This window comes from Mobula birostris, chromosome 5 (genome assembly GCF_030028105.1).
Source record: "Mobula birostris isolate sMobBir1 chromosome 5, sMobBir1.hap1, whole genome shotgun sequence".
NCBI lineage: Eukaryota > Metazoa > Chordata > Chondrichthyes > Myliobatiformes > Myliobatidae > Mobula > Mobula birostris.
This window is the reverse complement of record NC_092374.1, coordinates 37,068,748-37,092,702: the sequence shown is the minus strand read 5'-3', so window position 1 is coordinate 37,092,702 and position 23,955 is coordinate 37,068,748. Positions and strand designations below refer to the sequence as shown.

General features: G+C 42.8%; 1 protein-coding gene across 4 annotated transcripts in view; it reads left to right on the top strand.

Moving 5' to 3' along the window:
• Positions 1-23,955, top strand: part of sv2ca (synaptic vesicle glycoprotein 2Ca) — a 162,125-nt gene that overhangs the window by 57,807 nt on the left and 80,363 nt on the right. For 3 of the 4 annotated variants that reach the window (XM_072257163.1, XM_072257161.1, XM_072257160.1), the window contains exons 2-3: positions 7,032-7,212; positions 11,697-11,848. In XM_072257163.1, the coding sequence (XP_072113264.1) occupies positions 7,032-7,212; positions 11,697-11,848 (333 nt within the window). Of the gene's footprint in view, positions 1-7,031; positions 7,213-11,696; positions 11,865-23,955 lie in introns of all 4 variants that reach the window. The other variant, XM_072257162.1, reaches the window with a different exon arrangement.

Below are 23,955 nucleotides of genomic sequence, written 5' to 3'. Positions count from 1 at the left end.
AATACAAATCAGACTCGTGCGATGCCACCAAGCCACGGATGACAGATGTGAGGGAGGCACTTTGTGTGATCTTCAAAGGCTTGCTGAGTTTCACTATAGTTTTATGATAAATATTTTTGAACTAAATTGGGTGTCATCTATTCTGAAAATTATCAATCGTTATTTTAACTATTCTGACAAGGACTCTACAACTCATGCTCTCAGAATTTATTTATCCACCGATCTCTTTCTTTTTCTTTCTTTATTATTTGCACTTGCTCAGTTTGTCTTCCGTTCCACACTGGTAATTTGTCAGTCTTTGTGTGGATTTTCATTGACTCTATTGTACTTCTTTGGTCTACAATGAATGCCTGCATTTGGTGACATAAATGTACTTTGATAACAAATTTACTTTGAACTTTACTTGCTGCTTTTATCTCTGGATAGTGAATGGTCATTCATACTACATATGTATTATAACTGAAACTTACAATGATTGTCAGGAAAGTAGAAAAAATTAACAGATGAATTTGTACTTCGGGTTAAGTTTTGGGATATCACGAACAACTTTAGTGTCAAAATTCTGTATTGTTAGGTAAACATCACGGCCAAGTTAAGGGAAGAAAAAGTTCAACGCAAAAGTTCAAACCATACCTTTTTTGTGACTCGAGATCTAAGCAACTTGACTCTGGTTCAACCTGTTGGCTCCAATGAGTAGCAGCCATAATAAAGGCATCCATTAGTCTTGCGAGACCATGGATCTGTGCCTGGAAAGTCTTCAGTCTCCAGGGCGCAGGCCTGGGCAAGGTTGTATGGAAGACCAGCAGTTGCCCATGCTGCAAGTCTCCCCTCTCCACGACACCAATGTTGTCCAAGGGAAGGGCATTAGGACCCATGCAGCTTGGCACCAGTGTCATCGCAGAGCAATGTGTGATTAAGTGCCTTGCTCAAGGACACACCACGCTGCCTCAGCTGGGGCTCGAACTCACGACCTTCAGATCGCTAGTCGAACGTCTTAACCACTTGGCCACGTGCCCACGCATCCAGTGTAGCATCCAGTAAATGCAAATTAAAAGTGCACTTCCCTCATTATAGCACTTACGTCTGTCACTTGCACGCCTGTAGCTTGCTCCGTGGTAAAACGATGGCAATGTAGCTGTGCAATGGAGTAGTGCACAAATTGACTGACATCAATGCTGATCCTAAATTGTCCTTAAGGAGGTGGCGAAGGTTAGCTGACAGCTGGAACTGCTGCGGTCCTTGTGGTGAAGGCTCTCTCACCATGCTTTTCAACAATCCTTCATGATTATGACCTCATAATGATGAAGGGATGGTAATATGTTCCAAAGTCAAGATGGCTTGGAGAACATGCAAAGGGTGGTATTCCAACACACCTTTTTCTTTTTGCTGAACAAGGTTTCAGCTATGAGGGAGGTGGGGAGTGGGAGTCAGTTGTCCTCAGAGTAAGCTAGAGAAGTAATGACACATTGCAGCTGCTGTACACTGGTGATGGAGGGAATACATTTAGGATATTGGACAGAGTGCAAGTTAAGCACCTGATTTATGCAGCATGATGTTGAGTTTATTTATGGTTTTTGGTACTGCACTCTCATGCCCAGTATAGTCCATCGCACTTCAGGCTATACATTGCAGCTGGTGTCAGAAACTGAGTCATATGTCACAAGATGCCCAACCACTGGCATGTTCTTGTAGCTATAAAATTCACCTAGATAATCTGGCGTAGTTTCTAGTCAACAGTATCACCCGGGACATTGATAATGGGCACATGATGATTCTAATGGAATGTCGAAGGTGGGAATTTAAGCTCCTACTTGCAGGAAATAGTCATTGCTTGACATCTGTAGGGAAGAATTTGTCATTTATCGGGCTATGTCAGGATGTTGTCCAAGCCTAGCTCCGTGCAAACATGGGCAGCTTTACTTGTTTGTGAAGGTTGCAAATGGAAGTGAATCAGATAGAATGAAATGAAGTTGCTTTGCTCTTCACAGGTACACTCATTATCTAATGAATGTCCAGAATTCATCCAATTCATTCTGGGTGATGCCACCAGGCCTTCCTTGGTGATGGATGTTGGAGACCTCCACCCAAAGCATGTTCTGTGTCCTTTCTGCTTTCATAGAAACATAGAAAACATACAGCACAATACAAGCCCTTCGGCCCACAAAGCTGTGCCAAGAAGTCCCTACCTTAGAACTACCTAGGCTTTACCCATAGCCCTCTATTTTTCTAAGCTCCATGTATCCATCCAGGAGTCTCTTAAAAGAACCTATTGTTTCCACCTCCACCACTGCCGCCGGCAGCCCATTCCACGCACTCCCCCCTCTCTGCGTAAAAAACTTACCCCTGACATCTCCTCTGTACCTACTTCCAAGCACCTTAAAACTATGCCCTCTCATGCTAGCCATTTCAGCCCTGGGGAAAAGCCTCTGACTATCCACTCAATCAATGCCTCTCATTATCTTATACACCTCTATCAAGTCACCTCTCATCCTCCATCACTCCAAGGAGAAAAGGCCAAGTTCGCTCAACCTATTCTCATAAGGCATGCTCCCCAATCCAGGCAACATCCTTGTAAATCTCCTCTGCACCCTTTCTATGGTTTGCACGTCCTTCCTGTAGTGAGGAGACCAGAATTGAGCACAGTGCTCCAAGTAGGGTCTGACCAGGATCCTAAATAGCTGCAACATTACCTCTCAGCTCTTAAACTCAATCCCACGGTTGATGAAGGCCAATGCACTATATACCTTCTTAACCACAGAGCCAACCTGCATAGCACCTTTGAGTGTCCTATGGACTCGGACCCCAAGATCCCCCTGATTCTCCTCTCTGCCAAGAGTCTTACCATTAATGCTATATTCTGCCATCATATTTGACCTACCAAAATGAACCACCTCACACTTACCTGGGTTGAATTCCTTCTGTCACTTCTCAGCCCAATTTTGCATCCTATCAATGTCCCGTTGTAACCTCTGACAGCCCTCCACACTATCCAGAACACCCCCAACCTTTGTGTCATCAGCAAATTTACTAACCCATCCCTCCACTTCCTCATCCAGGTCATTTATAAAAATCACAAAGAGTAGGAGTCCCAGAACAGATCCCTGAGGCACACCACTGGTCACCGACTTTCATGCAGAATATGACCCGTCTACAACCACTCTTTGCCTTCTGTGGGCAAGCCAGTTCTGGATCCACAAAGCAATGTCCCCTTGGATCCCATGCCTCCTTACTTTCTCAATTAGCCCTGCATGGGGTACCTTATCAAATGCCTTTCAGTGCCTCTACTTAATAATGTCCAATGTACAGGAATGGAATGGCCTGGTATGGAAACACCAATGGCCAGCAATGGAAAAGGCTACAAAAAGTGGTGGACACAACCCAGCCCATCACAGACAAAGCCCTCCCCACCATTGAGTACACTTACATGGAGCGCTGCCACAAGAAAGCAACATCCATCATCAAAGACTCCCACCATCCAAACCATGCCCTCTTCCCACTACTACCATGGGGCAGGAGCTACAGAAGCCTTAGGTCCTACACCACCAGGTTTAGGAACAGTTGTTACCCTACAACCATCAGGTCCTGAACTGGCATGGATAAAAGCAATCACCACTACTCTGAACTGATTCTATAGCCCACAAGGACTCTTTACATCTCATGTTCTTAGTAATATTTTATTTGCACTATTTGCCTTCTTTTGTATATTGGTTTTGCACATATAGTTTTTCATAAACTCTATTGTATTTCATTTTTTCCTGTAAATGTCTGTAAGAAGATGAATCTCAACATAGTATTTGATAACATTAATATACTTTGCTACTACAGTTACTTTGAGCTTGTGAAGAACGACTGATTTATTAGGTGAGGAAGGATGATAGGTCATTTCAGGAAGACAATTCTTCAGCTATGTTTTGCCTGCTTGTATGAGACTCCACATGGTCTGGAGCCAATGTTAAAGGCTCCCAAGTCTACAGCTTCACATTTATCTCTCATTCTGCACCATCTCTTCCCCCACAGCATCCCTAGTGAGTCTGTCCTGCTGGTGGGAGAGGATATACCCTGGGAGAACGGATTCTGTAGATATGACTCTGTGATTAAAATGAAGTCAAGCTGTTACTTGACCAGTCTGTGCAACAGATTCCCCTATACCCACTTCCCAGATATTCAAGAGAAGAACTTGGCAGGAGTAAAAGATATAGGAATGCCTTAGCTGAGACTGAATTTGTTGCCGAGGTGGATGCCAAATAGCTGTTTTGCCTTAATTCTTATTTTGTTTATACACAGTGATTTTGTTTTATCCTCATGATTTCTAGGCTATTGTGGAAGGTAGTTAAGAGCTAATCACATTCTGGGGGCCCCGAATAATATCTAATTCTTAGGCTGGCCAATACACTTCCTCCCTTTCAGGGCACTAGAAAAACTGGAATGGTTTTTAGTGCAATTTCGTGGTCACCACTACTAAAACTGGATTTCTCAAAAGTTCCAGATTACTTAGTTGAGTTGGCTCTTTTTTTGCAATATTTATTTATTTTTGTATAAAGTAATTTATACTAACTTTATTTTTTTGTGCTGTACTGCTGACCTAGGACCATAAGTTTAATGAGTCATATCACCAAGATACTTCTAAGAATTTTGATGACAAGAGCTAAAAGTAAGATACAAGCTGAAATAGGCAAAGAACAATGTGGTTTTGTGAAAGACAAAGGTACAAGAAACGTGATATTGATGTTAAGGATACTATCAGAACGAGCTATTCAAGTGCAAAAAGATTTGTTTGTTTGTTTTATCGACTACACAAAAGCATTTGATGAAGTGAAACACAATAAGTTATTTGAAATATTACAGAAAACTCTAGATCTAGATTTGAAAGATCTCCCCCTAATCAGAAATCTGTACTGAGAACAAACTGCCTCTGTAAGAATAGGTGGAGAAGTGAGTCAGTTTATGAAAATCAAGAGAGGTGTTAGACAAGGGTGTGTTTTCTCCCCTGATTTATTCAATGTGTACAGTGAAACGATATTACAAAAAATAAGAGACATCTTGTGAATCAAAGTTGGCGGTGAAAACATCAATAATTTCAGATATGCAGATGACACTGTGTTAATTGCAGGTATGAAGGAAGAACTACAAAACTTAATTGATATAATTGTTGAAGAAAGTGCAAAAATGGGTCTATCTATCAATTGCAAAAAGACAGAATGTATGGTGATATCCAAAAAGAAGGAGAATCCTATCTGCAGGCTGAGAATAAATGGGGAAGACATAAAACAAGTAAAGAACTTTTGCTACTTAGGAAGCTGGGTGACATCAGATAACAGGTGCGACTTGGACATCAAACGAAGAATAGGGATGGCAAAAGACACCTTTACAAGAATGAGGAGTATACTAACCAATACTAAACTAGGCATGACAACCCGCCTCAGAGTACTAAAATGTTACGTTTATCCAGTTATGTTATATGGCTCAGAATGTTGGACAATATCTAGAAATATGAGGAAATGAATTGTAGCAGCAGAGATGTGGTTTTTGAGGAGGATGCAAAGAATATCATGGATGAAACGAATATCTAATGAGGATGTCATGAACAGAGCAAACAGAAAAAGAGAAATAATGTATGAGATCATGAAAAGGCAATGTAACTTCATTGGACGTGTGATTAGGAAAGAGGAGTTAGAATGCATGGTAATTATGGGAAGGATTGAAGGGAAGAAAGCAAGAGGAAGACAAAAACAAATGATGAAGGAGAGAGCAGCCAGAGAATTGGAAATGAATACCAATGAATTGATCCACTTGACCCGAAACAGGAGTGTGTGGGTCATGGCAGTCAAAGCTCAAACTGGGCATGGCACCTGATGATGATGATGATGATGATGACACAAAACAATAAAGTTCAAAGTAAATTGATTACCAAGGTACATATATGTCACCATTACAGCCCTGAGATTGGTTTTCTTGTGAGCATACTCAATAAATCCATAGTAGAATAATAACCATAATTAAAACAGTAAGTTGGTTAAGTCAGTGATAGTAACCCTGATTCTAATTCATGCAAGCACACATGGAGACTCCTGTGTAAATAGTAGACACAAGAGACTAGAGATGCTGGAATCTAGAGCAACACACAGAAAAGGTGGACGAGCTCAGCAGCTCCGGCAGAATCTATGGAGGGAAGTGGAGAAGCAACATTTCAGGTCGAGGACCCTCATCTGGACTGAAAGATAAAAAGGAGACCTCCCACATAAAATGGTATGGGAAAGAGTGAAGCAAGAGCTGGCAGGTGATAGATGGCTTCAGATCAGAGAGGACAGTGCAGTTAGACAGATGGGGGAGGGGAGCGTGGGAATGGCAACTGAAGCTGGGAGGTGATAGGTGAAAGTTACGAAGAGGTGAAGATCATGGAAACTGACAAGAAAGAAAGTTAGAGCCTGGACTAAAAGGAGGAAAGTGGGGAGTGGAACCTGTGGAAGATATGTGTGGGTGATGGGCAAACAGAAAGGCTAGGGGTGGGGGAGAGATATGGTGATAAGGAGTAGAGGTAACAGGGAAAGAGAGAGAAAAGAGAGGGAAATTTACTGAAAATTGGAAATTCAGTGTTGGAGAGCCCCCAGGTGGAATAGGGTGCTGTTTCTCTAATACACATTTAGCCTCAATCTGGCAATACAGGATGCCATGGGCAGACACATTACTGTGGCAATGGTAGATGCTGCCTTTTCTGCAAAGTTTCTCCAGGTTTTTTTGTGAGTTTTTCTTCCACAGTGTTTCCTCTCAAGGTGAGGGGATGCTGAATGATGGAAATATGACACAAGCTCCAGGAAACTTATCACTTAGCATGTTGTATATAAAGGCTGTGATTAGCGTAAGTAGGGTCTTATTTCTTAAAGGTTTATGCTGCAGCACTCTTGTGCACAGTTGAAAATGGTTAATGTTGTTCTGTTAGAGATTTTTAAAGCTGTTCAAAATACTGTCTGTTTAACGAACATCTTCGCTGAGCAAAACTTGACTAAACAAAGATCCTCTCCATTTTATTGCAGGCAGCATAGTGTATCTTGGGATGATGCTAGGGGCCTTTTTCTGGGGAGGTTTGGCAGACAAGATGGGCCGTCGACAAGCACTCATTATTTGTATGTCCGTGAATGGATTCTTCGCCTTTCTGTCATCTTTTGTCCAGGGTTATGGCCTCTTCCTCTTCTGCCGATTCTTTGCTGGGTTTGGGTAAGTTCAGCTGCCATGTTATAACTTTCCTACAGGTGCCGTTAAGTTTTAACTGTGCTTCGTTTATCTTGCAAACATCTGATTAAAAACTTGTAACTCATTACCAACTGTTACTACATATTTCGTTCATTATTTGATGCATTCACTCTGATAATTTTACTATTTATTAATAAAAATCTTATAAAAAGGCGGTACAACTGATACATTTATGGAGAATTTAGATAAATCCAAATGGGTTTTCAATAAAAAGTGTACTTGGGCAATTTCCTGCCACAGAAGGCTGTAGAACCAGTTCGATGAAGGTGCTTATGAAGGAGATGGTTGAACTTTGACACAAAAATCATCATAATGTATGTGGAGGTGGGAGAGTAAGATAGAAGTTCAGCCGTTGTGGCATTGAATGGCAGAGCAGGCTCAAATTGCCAATGATTTGACAATGATTCCAATGATTCAAATTGGAATGATTTCTCAGTGTTCTTTTTGTATATTGATAGCATTACATACATGAAGTAGGGTATGAAGGCTCTTCAAAATTCTTCTGTTCATTCATTGGATCTGAGTATCCATTTCTTTTTCTTAATTGACAGCCCGAAGTTCAGACAGTCCAGAACCTTATACAAGCTGTGCCAGCCAAAGGCTGTCCAGGTTGCAGCTTTCAGACAGTGGATGCACATTAGGTCACAAAATTCAGAGGAACACTATAGTTCCCTTCTTCATTCTGTTACCTGTCCCTCTCTATTCCTCTATCACAAACTCTCTTTCACACACACACACACACACACACACACACACACTCTCTCTCTCTCTCTCTCACAAATTCTCTCTTGCACTTACTCTCTCTCACACACACAGTCTCCCTCACTCTCACACACACTTCCTCTCTCACATTCACACATACACACTCTCTTTCCCACACGCATTCTCCCTCAAACACACACAATCCCCCTCACACTCACACACTCTCTTGCACACACACATTCTCATACACAAGTGCAGACTTTCTCTCACTTTTTCATTCACTATTATTCACACATTCTCTCCCTCTTCCACCCGTTGTGCTAGAAGTTTTTTTAAAATAATTTTATCTGATACCATCCAGTTTGTCAGCAATTGTTTTAAATGATCACTTAAAATCCATTTACAATAAAAAATACATTTCCTAGGAATGGACAGTACAGAGTCATTTCATAGCTACAGAAATATTTTGTGCAGTGTTTAGTGGAGTCTTAGCCAGCAATTGGATTCTGTACACTCATTATTGTCACATTTGAAAGATTACAACATCATATTCACCTTGCAAATATTTGTTGATCTCTTGTGGCTAACAAGGGGAAGCAATTTATTGCTTATTGAAAGAGATCAGTTTAAGCAATGACTATAGTTGGTATTTTATGCGTTGTACCTTACCAATGGATTGTGAAGAAATGCTCTCCCTAGAGCTTGAGTTAGAGATTTATCCACAGTTAACAATTTCAACACAAATTGTGACCACAATGGATGAGCCTTGAAAAATACCTCCCTTACCCACTTCTGGCTTTACTGCCACCCTGAATTCATGCTCAATCTCATTCCACTGATCACCAAGGTTACAGCTCAGAACACGATCATTTATCCCAATGATGGCTTCATGCAAGAGCAAGTCCAGCTAATCTCACCTTTTTCCCCGAAGCTCTGGAAATGTTTTCCTTTTACAGTAAATATCAAACCCGTAGCCAAGGGAAGTGCTGTAGTAGTCCGGTGAACTGACCTCTACCTTGCTGAGGCCCACTGCCAACTCTCAGACATCTCCTCTTACTTACCCCTCAAACAGGACCCCACTAAGAAACACCAGGCCACTGTCTCCCGCACCATCACCGACCGTATTGACTCTGGGGATCTCCCATCCGCTGCCAACAACCTCAAAGTTCCCGCACCTCGCACCACCTGTTTCTACCTCCTACCCAAAATCCACAAACCTGCTTGTCCAGGTAGACCCATTGTTTCAGCTTGCTCCTGTCCCACTGAACTCATATCTGCATACCTTGACTCTGTTTTATCCCCTCTGGTTCAGTCCCTTCCTACCTACATCCATGACACCTCACACACTCCAGATCTTTTCAATGATTTCAAGTTCCCTGGCCTGCATCATCTTGTTTTTTCTATGGATGTCCAGTCCCTATACGCCTCCATCCCCCACCAGGAAAGCCTCAAAGCTCTCTGTTTCTTTCTGGGCACCAGACCCAACCAGTTCCCCTCCACCATCACTCTCCTCTGCCTAGCAGAACGTCCTCACTCTAAATAATTTCTCCTTTGGGTCCTCCCACTTCCTTCAAACAAAAGGGGTAGCCATGGCACTAGCATGGGACCCAGCTATGCCTGCCTGTTTTTCAGCTATGTGGAACAGTCTATGTTCCAATCCTATACTGGTGACCGTCCCACACTTTTACTACGCTACATCGATGATTACATTGCTGCTGCTTCCTGTATCTGTACCTGTGCCGAACTTGTTGCTTTCGTCCACTTTGCCTCCAACTTCCACCCTGCCCTCAAATTCACCTGGGCCATTTCCAACACTTCCTTTCCCTTTCTCGATCTCACTGTTTCTATCTCCAGAGCCAGCTTATCCACCAATGTCTATTATAAACCAATGGACTCTCACAGCTACCTGGAGTATACCTCGACCCATCCCGCTACTTGTAAAAATGCCATCCCCTTCTCTTAATTCCTCCTTCTCTGCCGCATCTGCTCTCAGGATGAGTCTTTTCAATCTAGAACGAAGGTGATGTCTTCCTTTTTCAAAGAAGGGGGCTTCCCTTCCTCCACCATCAACACTGCCCTCAACCGCATCTCTTCCAATTCACGCACGTATGCTCTTACCCCATCTGTCACCAAGCTACCAGGGATAGGGTTCCTCTTGTCCTCACCTACCAGCCCACCAGCTTCCGCATCCAGCACATAATTCTCTGAAACTTCCGCCACCTCCAACTGGATCCCACTACTAAACACATCTCTCCCTCCCCACTTTCTGCTTTTCGCAGGGTTCGCTCCCTCTGTGACTCCCTTGTCTATTCATCCCTCCCCGCTGATCTCCCTCCTGGCACATATCCTTGCAAGTGGAACAAGGGAAAACACCGGCCCCTACACCTCCTCCCTCACTGCCATTCAGGGCCCCAAACAGTCCTTCCAGCTGAGGCAACACTTCACCTGTGAGTCTTCTGGGGTCATTACTATGTTTGGTGCTCTCAGTATGGTCTCCTGTGTATGGTCTCCTGTATATCGGTGAAACCCGACATAGATTGGGAGACCGTTTCGTCGAGCATCTATGCTCCATCTGCCAGAACAAGCAAGATCTCCAAGTGGCCACCCATTTTAATTCCTCTTCCCATTCCCATTCCAATATGTCAATCCATGGCCTCCTCCACTGTCAGGATAAGGCCACACTTAGGTTGGATGAGCGACACCTTATATTCCGTCTGGGTAGCTTCCAACCTGATGACATGAACATCAATTTCTCAAACTTCCAGTAATGCCTCCTCTGCCTCTTCACCACTTCCCATCCCCTTGTCCTTCTCACATGTTATCTCCTTGCCAGCCCATCGTCTCCCTCTGATGCTCCTCCCCCCACAACCCTCTTTTCTCTTTCTCCCAAAGCCTTCTGTCTCTTTCACCAATCAACTTGCTCCCCCTCCAATTTTCACCTATTGCCTGGCATTTCTCTTACCCCTCCCCCTACCTTTCTCATCTACTCCTCAGCTTTTTTCTCCACTCCTGTCGAAGGGTTTCGGCCTAAAACATTGACTGTTCTTTTTAACCATAGATGCTGCCTGGCCTGCTGAGTTCCTCTAGCATTTAATGTGTGTATAGCTCGGATTTCCAGCATCTGCGGATTTTCTCTTGTTTTTACAGTAAATATTCATCAGGTTCCTTTTAGAATTGTGGAAATAAATCAAGCTTCCTATCCAAATTAATTTAATTTCTGAAATTATCCAAGTAAATCCATTCGAACCCTTTACAAGGCCTTAACCTCTTCCTCTAGTGCAGTGTTACAGTTGTGGTCATGCCAGTTAGAAGAATTACACAAACATCTGTAGATTAGCCAAAGCCAAATCTCATATATCAACATAATTCAATAACACATTAAACTGCAATTTTTGTTTTTAGAGGTGTAATGGTGCAATTATATTAAAATTTAATTGTGTTTACATCACAGGAAAAAGGAAGAAATTTAAATGAGTGCCAGTTTACCACTTTCAATTACTTTAAAGAATTTTTTTAGAAAACATTCTATCATAAATTAGGTAATGATAAATATCAATGAATGCAACCAATCAAAAGATTTTGAAGCAATGTCAGGATGAAATTAAACCTGATTAAGCAGAAATTTCAGTCTCTAGTTTACAGAAACTAAGGATTTAAGATGGGAAAACAAGGATTTTTGTTTACCAGAATAGACGGTTTCTACACCAAGGGTAATAAGTGGCCTGCATTTTCTTTTCTGAACATAGGATTGGAGGAGCAGTCCCAATTGTCTTTTCCTATTTTGCTGAGGTGCTGGCCCGGGAGAAGCGGGGTGAGCACTTGAGCTGGCTTTGCATGTTCTGGATGATTGGAGGGATCTACGCGTCCGCCATGGCCTGGGCTATCATCCCTCACTACGGTAAGAGAACTAAACAGTAATTGCCAAGACCTGGCATGCTGTTGTAGATTACAAGATGAAATTTCATATTGGGCTGAATGCAAAGATCGACTCTGAATTGTGTGGAAATATAGACAACTGAGAAAGTTGGATTCTGGCATTGTTGTGAGCTTGGGTGAACTTATTTAAAAAAGGTTCTTACTGGTAGCCCAGTGCATGGAACCAGGGTATTTAATTACTGTTTCATTAATATCAGCTCTATAACAAGCTGTGTACTTACATTTGCATTTGAGACTCTTTATCAGAGGAAGAAGTGAATAGTTTGAGCACCAGTAAATCAGGTAATCTCCTTTCACTTCTTCGTTACAGAGTCATGTTCGCATTTGAAATTTGAACAATTCAATAACAAGCTTTTACCTTGCAGTGAAATCATGACTGATCAGTTTTTTTTTCAGTTGGGAATTGGTATTTAAGAGAATGGGCATTGCTCTTTACCCAAAAGAAGTGTTCTTCAACTTTGCTGGTGACAATAATTAGAGTCAGTACAACAGAGGTGCATCACTCACAATAAGCAGACGAAGTTCAAGATTGTTTGTTGTCATTCTTCAGTACTTGAGTGTAAAGGAGAATGCAATGATTGTTACTCCAGATCTGATGCAGCAATAAAAAGCACAATAAGCATAAAAACACAGAACATATAATTATCAAAGCAAACCTATAAAACACAATTTACAAGTAACTGTTGAGTGTGGCCACATATATGTAAAATTAGCTTCTAGACATAGACTGATTGTATTGAAATTCTTTGTCAGAGGACAAAATGAATAACTTGAGTACCAGTTACTCAGGTCATGTTTCTCTTCATTGTTACAAAGTCATGTTTGCATTTGACAGGCGGGGTGGTGGAGTGTGTTAATGGATGGAGATGTTGATCAGCCTGATGGCTTGGGAGAAGTAAGTGGTTTTGAGTCTAGTGGTCTTGGCATGTAAATTGCATAGCCTCTACCTGGATGGAAGTGGGACAAGCAGCTTAATAAATGTTAAAAACAAAATGAAAACAATGGCAAAGAGCTTCCATAACATGTTCCAAGAAAGAGAATGGGGAATTTTGAAAGATGGATGACTGTGAGACTAATGTATAATAAGGAACTAACGGAAGCATTTTATAAGTACTTTGTATCCATTTTCACAGTGGATATAAATAACATACTAATGATGCTTTGAGAAACTAAAAGTGGAACTGAGTGAACTTTAGGTAAGTAACCTAAATGTGAGACATCTTCTTAAAAGCTTCCAGAATTTGCAGGTAAGGTTATGAAAAGAAAAAGAACAGGAAATTACAGATGTACCATTCATACCTTTTCAAAGCATTTTAGATTTCCAAACTGCACATTTGGATTGAAAAGCTGTAAATATTACTCCATCATTTGAGAAGTGATGGAGGAAGAATTCAGGTAACAACAATATTGTCAGCCCAGCGTCAATTGTGGCAAAGTCACAAAATGCATGGTTGACTAAGCACTAGGATAAGAACAAGCCACAGAGAAGGAACTGGTGTGGTAAAAGAAGTGGAGGAGTTGCCTATGAGTGTTCTTTCTATTGACTTTCAGAAAGCAATTCATGAGATTGTTAAAATGAAGCTGTACACAGTTAGAGGTGATTCTAATGAGTTAAATGTAATTAGAATGTTAGTCATTGGTTAGCATTTAAGAGACAAGGGTCTTAAAGGGAACATTCCATTGTTGACAGGATATGATATGTGATATTCCTTAGGAAACTATACTGCATTGCCAGCATTTCACGTTTATTCATTGTTCTTGATGGCACAAACACAGATAATTTCAACCTAGATTTTCTCAAATATTCCAGTCATTAAGAATGTTGTTCGGTTGAATTTAAGATTTCAAATTTGGGCTTAAGAATTTCTAAATCAAGTTCTAGAGTTATTTTCTTTGAAAAAGAAAGCCTCTGTTAAAGATATTAAAATATTACAAGCAACAGATTAGTGAAAAAGCTGCTTCCCTTCTGTATACGAAAAAAATTATTAGTACTGAAGGGGGCCATTCAACCCTTTGAGTCAACGCTGGCTCACTATCAAGCCATTTGCAGTTAATCCCACTCACTTTCCCCATGACCACGCAATTTTATTGAATCAAGTAATGATCTAATTCTCATTTGAAAACCACAGATTATTCTGCCTCCACTACCTAAAGGTAAATAATCATTTCTCTGTAGGTACTCACTACATTCTGCATCTTCTCTGGCCCTTTTGCTAGTTGCCTTTAACATAGAAACATAGAAAACCTACAGCATAATACAGGCCCTTCAGCTCACAATGCTGTGCCAAACATTACCTTAAAAATTACCTAGGGTTACCCCTAGCCCTCTATTTTCCTAAGCTCCATGTACCTATCCAAGAGTCTCTTAAAAGACCCTATCGTATCTGCCTCCACTACAGTTGCTGGCAGCCCATTACACGCACTCACCACTCTCTGCGTAAAAACTTACCCCTGACATCTCCTCTGTACCTACTTCCAAGCACCTTAAAACTGTGCCCTGTTGTGCCAGTCATGTCAGCTCTGGGAAAAAGCCTCTGACTATCCACATGATCAATGCCTCTCATCATCTTATACACCTCAATCAGGTCACCTCTCATCCTCCGTCGCTCCAAGGAGAAAAGGCCGAGTTCACTCAACCTATTCTCATAAGGCATGCTCCCCAATCCAGGCAACATCCTTGTAAATCTCCTCTGCACCCTTTCTATGGTTTCCACATCCTTCCTGTAGTGCGGTGACCAGAACTGAACACAGAACTCCAAGTGGGGTCTGACCAGGGTCCTATATAGCTGCAACATCACCTCTCGGCTCCTAAACTCAATCCCATGGTTGATGAAGGCCAATGTACCATATGCCTTCTTAACCACAGAGTCAACCTGTGTAGCAGCTTTGAGTGTCCTATGGACTCGGACCCCAAGATCCCTCTGATCCTCCACACTGCCAAGAATCTTACCATTAATACTAAATTCTGCCATCATATTTGACCTACCAAAATGAACCACCTCACGCTTATCTGGGTTGAAATTCATCTGTCACTTCTCAACCTAGTTTTGCATCCTATCAATGTCCCACTGTAACCTCTAACAGCCCTCCACGCCATTCACAACACCCCCAACCTTTGCGTTATCAGCAAATTTACTAACCCATACCTCCACTTCCTCATCCAGGTCACTTATAAAAATCATAAAGAGAAGGGGTCCCAGAACAGATCCCTGACGCACACCACTGGTCATCGACCTCCATGCAGAATATGACCTGTCTACAACCACTCTTTGCCTTCTGTGGGCAAGCCAATTCTGAATCCACAAAGCAACGTCCCCTTCGATCCCATGCCTCCTTACTTTCTCAATAAGCCTTGCATGGGGTACCTTATCAAATGCCTCGCTGAAATCCATATACACTACATCTACTGATCTACCTGTCAAAGCCTTGCTGACTATTCCTAATCATATTATGCCTCTCCAAATGTTCATAAATACTGACTCTCAGGATCTTCTCCATCAACTTACCAACCACTGAAGTAAGACTCACTGGTCTATAATGGCTCTATCAAATTTTGCGATGAGACAAACAGTGTTAATGTTTCAGGATTGATTTTAGAGTTAGAAAAAGGTGGTGGTGCTAGAGTTTGTATAGATAAACAGAACAACGTGAATGCCTGTGCTACAGTGGATACAGAGAAACTGAATGACATAGCAATGGTGGTGCTGGCAAAGAGGATGGTAAAGGCATATTAATCTCTTCGAGTCTGGAGGAGCTGAAATAGTAGGAGATAAAAACAAGTGAAGAAAGGAGAAATAAAGCAGTGTGTTATACACAACACTTCAGATGCTGGAAATGTGAAATGTAACAAGAGAACCTTGGAAGTTCTCAGCAAATGAGGCAGCATCATGGAGAGAAAAAAGAAGGCAATGGTACAATTTGCTAACGGTTTATCTGAACTAACCAGTTTTGACACAATCAATGTATTTGGAATTGTTGAATTCATTAAGTGCTGAAGGGACTTTAATACGCCCAGTGGAAAAAATGAGATGCTACTCACTAAGTTTGAACTTGACTCTGTTGGAACACTATAAGAGACCAAAGACACAGATGTCGAAGTTGGAGAATTAAAATGACAGGTGCTTAAATTAAAGATCAAAGATACTCTTGATGACTCAACAGAATGGAGCACTGTATGTCAGAGTAACATTTTTGATAGATATTATTCATATGAAAAGCTGCATGTCAACAACGGCAATAGTGATTAGATTTCATTTTGGAACCAGAAGCAAGTTGTTAGACAACAACAGCCAGATCCATTTTATGAAGATTGTCTGCAACCATGTTTCTTGACAGGATAAGCAGCCTCCTAAATGTGAGGGCATTTTTTTCTTTGCCAATGTTATGAAACAATTCCTTTATTCTGTTACAGGAAGCAAAATGATTACATTTTATTTAGGATTCTTTAAAAACCAAACGATAATAGAATTTTCCATTATTTGTACCCACTGTGGATTTGAAACTATGGCTGGAGGTGAAAGGATAATACTCCAGTCTAAGTGTAATCCATTTTCTTTGAAAGCCCTTTTTTCCATTTAGCAGGAGTTATGTCATAATTGATTATCCATACACTGTTGCACTCGTAGTACTTTATGTCTGAATTACAGACTATTCTACTGGACTGTAATCAGAATCATATCATTCCCTTTGTAACGCTGTGTGGTATAGCTGTTCTGTCTGTAATTTTGCTTCATAAACAAATTGTACATATAAAATCCAGGAGAGCAAAGCTGTAAGCATCCTGCACCTTCATCTATAGTGGATGGTGGCTATTTTAAACCATGGAACAATTTGTTGTTGGAGTTGTTTATCTCTATGGGGAAGACATTTGTTGGCTCTCAGCAAGACCACAATCTAAAATGTATTGGACCTTATCAAATATCACTCTTCTCTTGCAGAAATGTCAGTATTGAAGTGTTACTCATATTCTACCTGCTTGATAAAACTATATTGAACTCATAATGAGAATCAAAAATGAGATGATAATAGTGATAGTACTCCCCCTCTCCTTCACCATTCCCATTTCCTGCTCTCACCTTATCTCCTTACCTGCCCATCACTTCCCCCTAGTGCTTCTCCAGCCTTTTCTTTCCTCCATGGCCTTCTGTCTTATTAGATTCCCCCTTCTCCAGCCCTGTATTTCTTTCGCCAATCAACTTCCAGTTCTTTACTTCACCTCTCTGCCCATTCCCGATTTCACCTACCACCCTGTGTTTCTTCCTCTCTTCCCCCCACCTTCTTATTCTGACTCCTCATCTTTTTTTCTCCAGTCCTGGGTGAAGGGTCTCGGCCCGAAACATTGTCTGCTCTCTTTTCCATAGGTGCTGGCTGGTCAGCAGTGTTCCTCCAGCACATTGTGTGTGTTGTTTGGATTTCTAGCATCTGCAGATATTCTCTTGTTTGTGATAACAGTGATGTTGAGTTAAAATCATTATGCAAAAGCAGAACCTCAACCATGCTATGGTCACTGTAGGTGTTAAATTTCACATTTCATTTATACCTCCTACAGGGAAAACGACACTGTTTATACAAATAGGCCATCCCTACCTCAGAATCATAGATATGTTTAAATAAAAGAGGGCTGTTGACAAGAATAAAGAAGTATGTAGACTTTATGTTGGTGATTTGGAACATCCAGTTAGTGAATAGTCTCTAGGAAATGATCCACGGGCGACTATTTGATGTTGAACCAGAGTGTTCACAACTTCACTATGTTTGACCCCAAGAAGTTCTTCTGATTACAAATCTCAAACAAAATCAGAAAATGCCAATTATTGCTCACATTCCTCAATAAAAACAAGCTCTCATTTTCTACACTCCACTGAGAACAGCCCAATTGCAATTGATTTTCCCGGCATAGGACAAGGCGCTTCCTTTACCGCAGAAATTGAACAAAATATTTTCTGAGGACAAAGACCAATAAGTGTGGCTATGGTACTAATGAAGAATAAAATATTTTTACAAGTGCTGTGTTACTTCTGGAGCCCAGGAGAATCACCATTTTATTGTGGAAATTTAAGCTTCTTCTGTAGCTCTTGGTATCTAAGTGGTCGCATCATAATAACTGAAGAGATAGACAGATAGATACTTTATTGATTCAAAAGGAAATTACAGTGTCACAGTAGCATTACAAGTGGACAGGTATACAAATATATGTAAGGGGGTTTCAACTTTTATATTACTGCGGAGGTTAATTAAAATGGTGTCTTTGTTATGTTAATCTGGGGAATGCGGCTTTGTTGTGTTAAACGCTGAGAAAGTTTGTGCTAGCAGCTTGTTTTGTGATAAGAGAGTACTATTAACCAATTGGGATAGTTGTTATGGTTTTGGTGTATTTGAAGATGCTGTATGCGCGGGGTTTTGGGGGAGAAGGCGGGAGAGCGAGACAGAGGATGGACCAGGTGCTGTGACGTCCACTAACAGGGTCGGACCCCGAGGAGGACGCTCAGCAAGGAGACGGAGACGGACTCATGTGGAGCGTCTGGTCGACCACCATTGGTGGTCCCAGGCGGCCAGTCGAGGTGGTCCGAGGGGTCGCAGGGTGAAGAAGAAGGTCCTTGAGCTCCAACGGTTTGGTGCACGAAGAGATTGAACTTTGCTAAGTGTGGCGCCTTTTATTTTCCTTTTATATGTTATTCTCTCTTAATTATATAGTTCCAGTAATATCTATAAACTGTAAATCATTTAATTGCATCTGGTGTATTGTCTGTTATTTGAGCGGGGTGGGGTACCTCACACAGCATCCACACAAACTATTACCCAGTTTGGCGGGGCCGAGGCTGTTTCCCTAGACGACAGCGAGCCGAGTGACCCTGAGGGTGGCCGGGGGGGCTACATTGTGTGGGTTTTGTCCGGGATTGAGTCTGCTGGTATGCTGTGTGGGTGCCCTGTTTAAATCTGTAATGTGTGTCTCTGTGGGTTATTTGCTGGTGATTGCTGTATGCGTGGCGGGTGCGGTCTTTGTTCGAGTTCGGGCTGGCATTGACGAATTGGAGGTGGCAATTGGGGCTGTCCGTGTGGTTGGGAGAGAGAGGAAAGAGTGGTCTGATTTGGAGGTAGGGTCTGTGAATAAATATTCTAGCTCTGGCAGTCTCCGCCTGGCACTTGGGATAGTGTCCACCCCAAGAGGGGCGGAGGCGTGCGAGATGAGGGAAGAGTGGATCTCTCAGTTGTTAGAAGGGTGGCAGTGCTCGGTTGAGGGAGAGCGACAGGGATTGGTTGAAAGTTTGAGTAGGCGGGCTGGTGACCGTGTTAGAGCTGTCAGGTTCACTTACACCGTAGTGACAGCTGTCAGTTATTCGAAAGAGGGGGGAAAGTTTTCAGTGTGTCTTCTCTGGCGAGGAGGGTGGCTAAATTGCTTGCAGTGCCAGGGAGGTCATTTCAGGGGATCAGTTGTTCAGCTGATCAGAGAGGTGTCGGGAAACTTAGTGGAGGCCCAGTGGGGGAACGGCTTGGGGTCTCTGGGGAAGCACGTTCCCAGCAATGTACCAATGTACTTCCGAAAGGAGAAGACCCTATTCCTGAAGGCTTAGAGGGACCACACCCCAGGGTGTCGCTATGGAGAGAGGGAAGCGATGCTAAAGCTGTCCTCGACCCTGGGGCGCCGCTCAAGTTGTTGTACAGTTTGCTTTACAACCGGTATCTGAAGCATTTACCCTTGACAACCGCAAGGGCACCGGAGACTTTGGGTACTAGTGGCAGTAGTTATCCGGAAGACGATGATTGGTTAATGACCCTGGAGTTCATGGAGGCATTGTCTGGGCACCCAGCGTGTCGAGTTGCTTCTGAGGACGTGTGTAGCAGCCTTGAGCCAGTACCGAATTTAAACGAGACCCAGCGGTGGTACGGCTTGGGGAAAGTAGCTGAGGGTGAGACCCTCTTAGTAAATGCTCTGAACTGCCACGAGGGAAGGGAGTTGACCGCTGAAGACACCTCAGTGAGAGAGAGGTCGCGGCAACTGGACCCTAGCGGCGGGGAAGATGAAGGCAGCGTGTGCGTGGATTATGCGATGTGGTTTAATGTGCTGGATCTGAGGAGTGGATGTGATGTGTGCCAGATCCTGAGGAGTGCGGCTGTTGAGCCGAAGACGGCCGTTACTAGTTCCCTAGGATCCTTCCGATCCGAAAAGATGCCCAAGGGCATATCCGGAGCCCCAGCATCCTTCCTGCGGGGCATGAGGAAGACCATGGGGGAAGTGCAGGTGTGTGGAGTTTTGACGTATGTGGATGACCGCCTGGAGCTTGGATTCGCCTGGGGGGACTATGAGGCGAGGCGAGTGGCTGAGCCTGGGCGACCGAAGCGAAGTGTCAAATGTGGAGGAGTTTTTGGCCGGAGGAGTTTGGTGCAATGTGAGAAAAATGACTCGACATACCAGTTGAACTTCTTGGTGTTGGGACAGACAGTGGTGGACTGGGGGATGGAAACCCAGGTCGTCAATCTAAATGGGACACAGGGAAGAGAGGGGATTTGCACCACACTGTGGTCATGTACTGATGAATTAATCCAGCGAGAAGAAACAATCACCCACCTTTCAAGGGATCAGCAGAAGCTCAAGACGTCGATTCAGAACAGATTGGAAGACTTGCAAGTTGGGGAAGATCAAGGAAGTGTTTTGACTAAGGGCAACAGAAAACCGAGAGCCCAGGGAGGGGAGTTTGACTACACTCCCGAGGAGGTGAAGAAATGGAGGACAGATCTCGGAAAAGGGAGGTGGACGCTTGAAAGGAACCTGAAGATGACTATCGTGAGTTTAAATGAAGTGGAAAAACTGAAAGTTGACCTGGAAGACGTCCTCAGGAAGAAACCACCGGAGGCTGAACATCCTTTAACTGCTGCTTTTCAGGTCAGGGTGGAAGAAGCTGGTGGGGTAACTGCGTCCCAGATTGAGATGGCCGGGAACCCTGAGTCAGAACTGTTGAGGTTGTGGTGAGAGTTGAAGGAGTCCCCGAAGAAGCTGACGTCTCGACTGCAGGAAGCTGAAGGGATAGCCCCGGCTAAATGTTTCAGTTTGGAGAAACTCAAACAGCAGCTACCGATCGAAGGAATGAGGAAGGATACGGATTCGAAGGATGATGTGCTGCACATGTGGTACATGCTGCCTTTCGCTAACTTCCCCGGGATTCAGGAAGAGATCTTTGGCCCTTCTCCCACTGAGTCAGGTGTAGTGGGGAAGGCTAGCTGTGGGCAGTCTGAGTTATGGCAGGATCAGGAAAGAGGAGAGGCGGGGCCCCGGACACGGAACAGGGGGCCCCGAGCTGTAGTGGTGGCCTGAGTGAGAGAGGAGTTGGCAAGTGGGCCTGAGGTATCCCTAGTAGTGTCTGAGCCTTTTGGGTTTAAGTGAGGGGGTACGGAGGTCTCGGAGGATTAAGAAGCTCCCAGATAGGTTGGCCTATGTAGCGCCCGTGGGACGGGAGTAAGGTCCACTGTTTGGGGAGCACTGTCACTGTGTGTATCTGTGTATGTGTGTGTTGTGTGTCTGCAGGACTGGCTAGCGGGTTATTTAGAAGTCATGAGGACATGACTTTATTTGGTGGGGGGAGAGTGTAAGGGGGTTTCGACTTTTATATTACTGCGGAGGCTAATTAAAATGGCGTCTTTGTTATGTTAATTTGGGGAATGCGGCTTTGTTGTGTTAAACACTGAGAAAGTTTGTGCTAGCAGCTTGTTTTTCTTTAGAGTCTGATAAGAGAGTGCTATTAACCAATTGGGATAGTTGTTATGGTTTTGGTGTATTTGAAGATACTGTATGCACGGGGTTTTGGGGCGGAAGGCAGAAGAGCGAGACAGAGGATGGACGATGTGCTGTGATGTCCGCTAACGGGGTTGGACCCCGAGCGGGACGTTCGGCGAGGAGACGGAGATGGACTCATGTGGAGCATCTGGTCGACCACCATTGGTGGTCCCAGGCGGCCGGTTGTGGTGGTCCGAGGGGTCTCAGGGTGAAGAAGAAGGTCCTTGAGCTCCAACGGTTTTTGTGCACGAAGAGATTGAACTTTGATAAGTGTGGTGCCTTTTATTTTCCTTTTATATTTTATTCTCTCTTAATTATATAGTTCCAGTAATATCTATGAACTGTATATCATTTAATTGTATCTGATGTATTGTCTGTTATTTGGGCGAGGTGGGGTACCTCACACAGCATCCAAACAAACTATTACCCAGTTTGGCGGGGCCGAGGCTGTTTCCTTAGACGACAGCGAGCCGAGCGACCCTGAGGGTGGCCGGGGGGGCTACATATATAAATATTAGAAGAGAAGTAAGAAAGAATAAATAATGTTACCTCAAACAGTCTAACAGAATACAAGTCAAACTGAAAATATGGAACTAATAAATTACTGTGGTCTTAGCAGTTGAGACCAAATAAATAAAAATAGAGATGGATAGATGAAATAGTCACATTAATGAATAGTAGACCTCTGCCAATAAAATGTTCTTTAACATTAGATTAACAGGGAAAGGTAATCAAATAATCTGCTGACTTTTCTTTTACTTAATGTGGATTTTTTTTTATACCTTTGTGCATTTGGCATCAAAGTTTGACACATCATGTAACTTTGCAATTCAGCGGAGGAAAACTTTTTAATAGGTTTTGCATGATTTCTAGTGCCATTAAGAATATCCTGGGGAAACCTTTGATTTTATCACACGCATTAACTTGCTGAGGTAAAAAGCCTGTGTTGGCTTTGGCCCAATTACCTTTCCCACCTGGAATGAATTGCTTACAGAAGTATTAGGGAAGACCTTCCCTGTATTTTACAATTTATAGAATGAATCTGACCATTAAGAGTCTTAAAATTTAATTTTAAAACTAAAGAGCTACAAAGAATTACATGGAGTCTTCACAGTTTTTCAAAATTCACTGAAAGATAATGCATGTAGGGCCAACAACATCTAACTCATGTAATGTTAGAAAGAACTGGTCTTTGGGGCAACAGCATCTCACTCATGTAACATTAGACAGAAACTGGTCTCTGGGGCAACAACATCTAACTCATGTAGTATTTGACAGAATTGCTCTCTAGGTCAACAACATCAAACTTGTGTAATATTTGACAGAATTGAAAGCAGAAAGCATGGTGTTTCTGCACACTTTTTGAAAGTGGGCAGTCAGAACCCAGAAGGGGGCTATTTATTTTCTTGACTCTTAGGGAAACAATCCCATTAAGGCCATTGACTCTCTACTTTTTTCCCCTGTAGCTTATTTTCTCTAATTTTCTTTGACTCTTTCTGCCAGTAAGGTACACAAAGGGACAGTTTACAAACGTACATCAGTTATTTAACCTACTTGCGCCTCATTGTGTTGTGTGTGGAAACCAGAGCACCTGGGAGAAACCCACACAGTCATAAGGAGGAGGTGCAGGATTGTCCATGGGTTACTGGAGATATCAGGCAACTGCGCTGTGTGTGTCTAATAAGGCTTGTATTAACCATATGTGAATGGCTGATGAATAAGCAAACTGTGCCAACTTGTATAATAAATGCTCAGAAAATATTAGATTCCGGAATTTGAAATGGCTTTTGAGAAACCATTCTTCTCCATTGCAAGAACCAGTTCAGGTTATACTTCATGCTGGGCTAACAGATGTTACTTGTGTTAAAGGGACATCAGTGAATGTCATGTTTCACCACAGGTGGAACTGCTTACCCTCTGAAAAATCCTGCGTAGCAACAAATTCGTACAAAATCAAACATACTGAAATCACCTCATTTGTGACCCATTATGGAGGTGGGAACATAAGAAGATAAGGGTATTCAACCCCTCGAGCCTGCCCTACAGTTCAATATGATCAGGGCTGATCTGCCCCATGCCTCATCTCCTCCTCTGTGCCAGTTCCCCATAGCCCTCAGCTTCCCAAATCTTTCCAAAAAGTACCAACACAGGAGATTCTGTAGAGTAACACACAGAAAACGCTGGATAAACTTAATGGGCCGGGCAGCATCTATGGAGAGGAATAAATAGGCACCTTTCTGTATATACGTTCTTAAAGGTGGCTAGGCTGGTGCAGTTTTAATGAATCTTTGTACATCTTC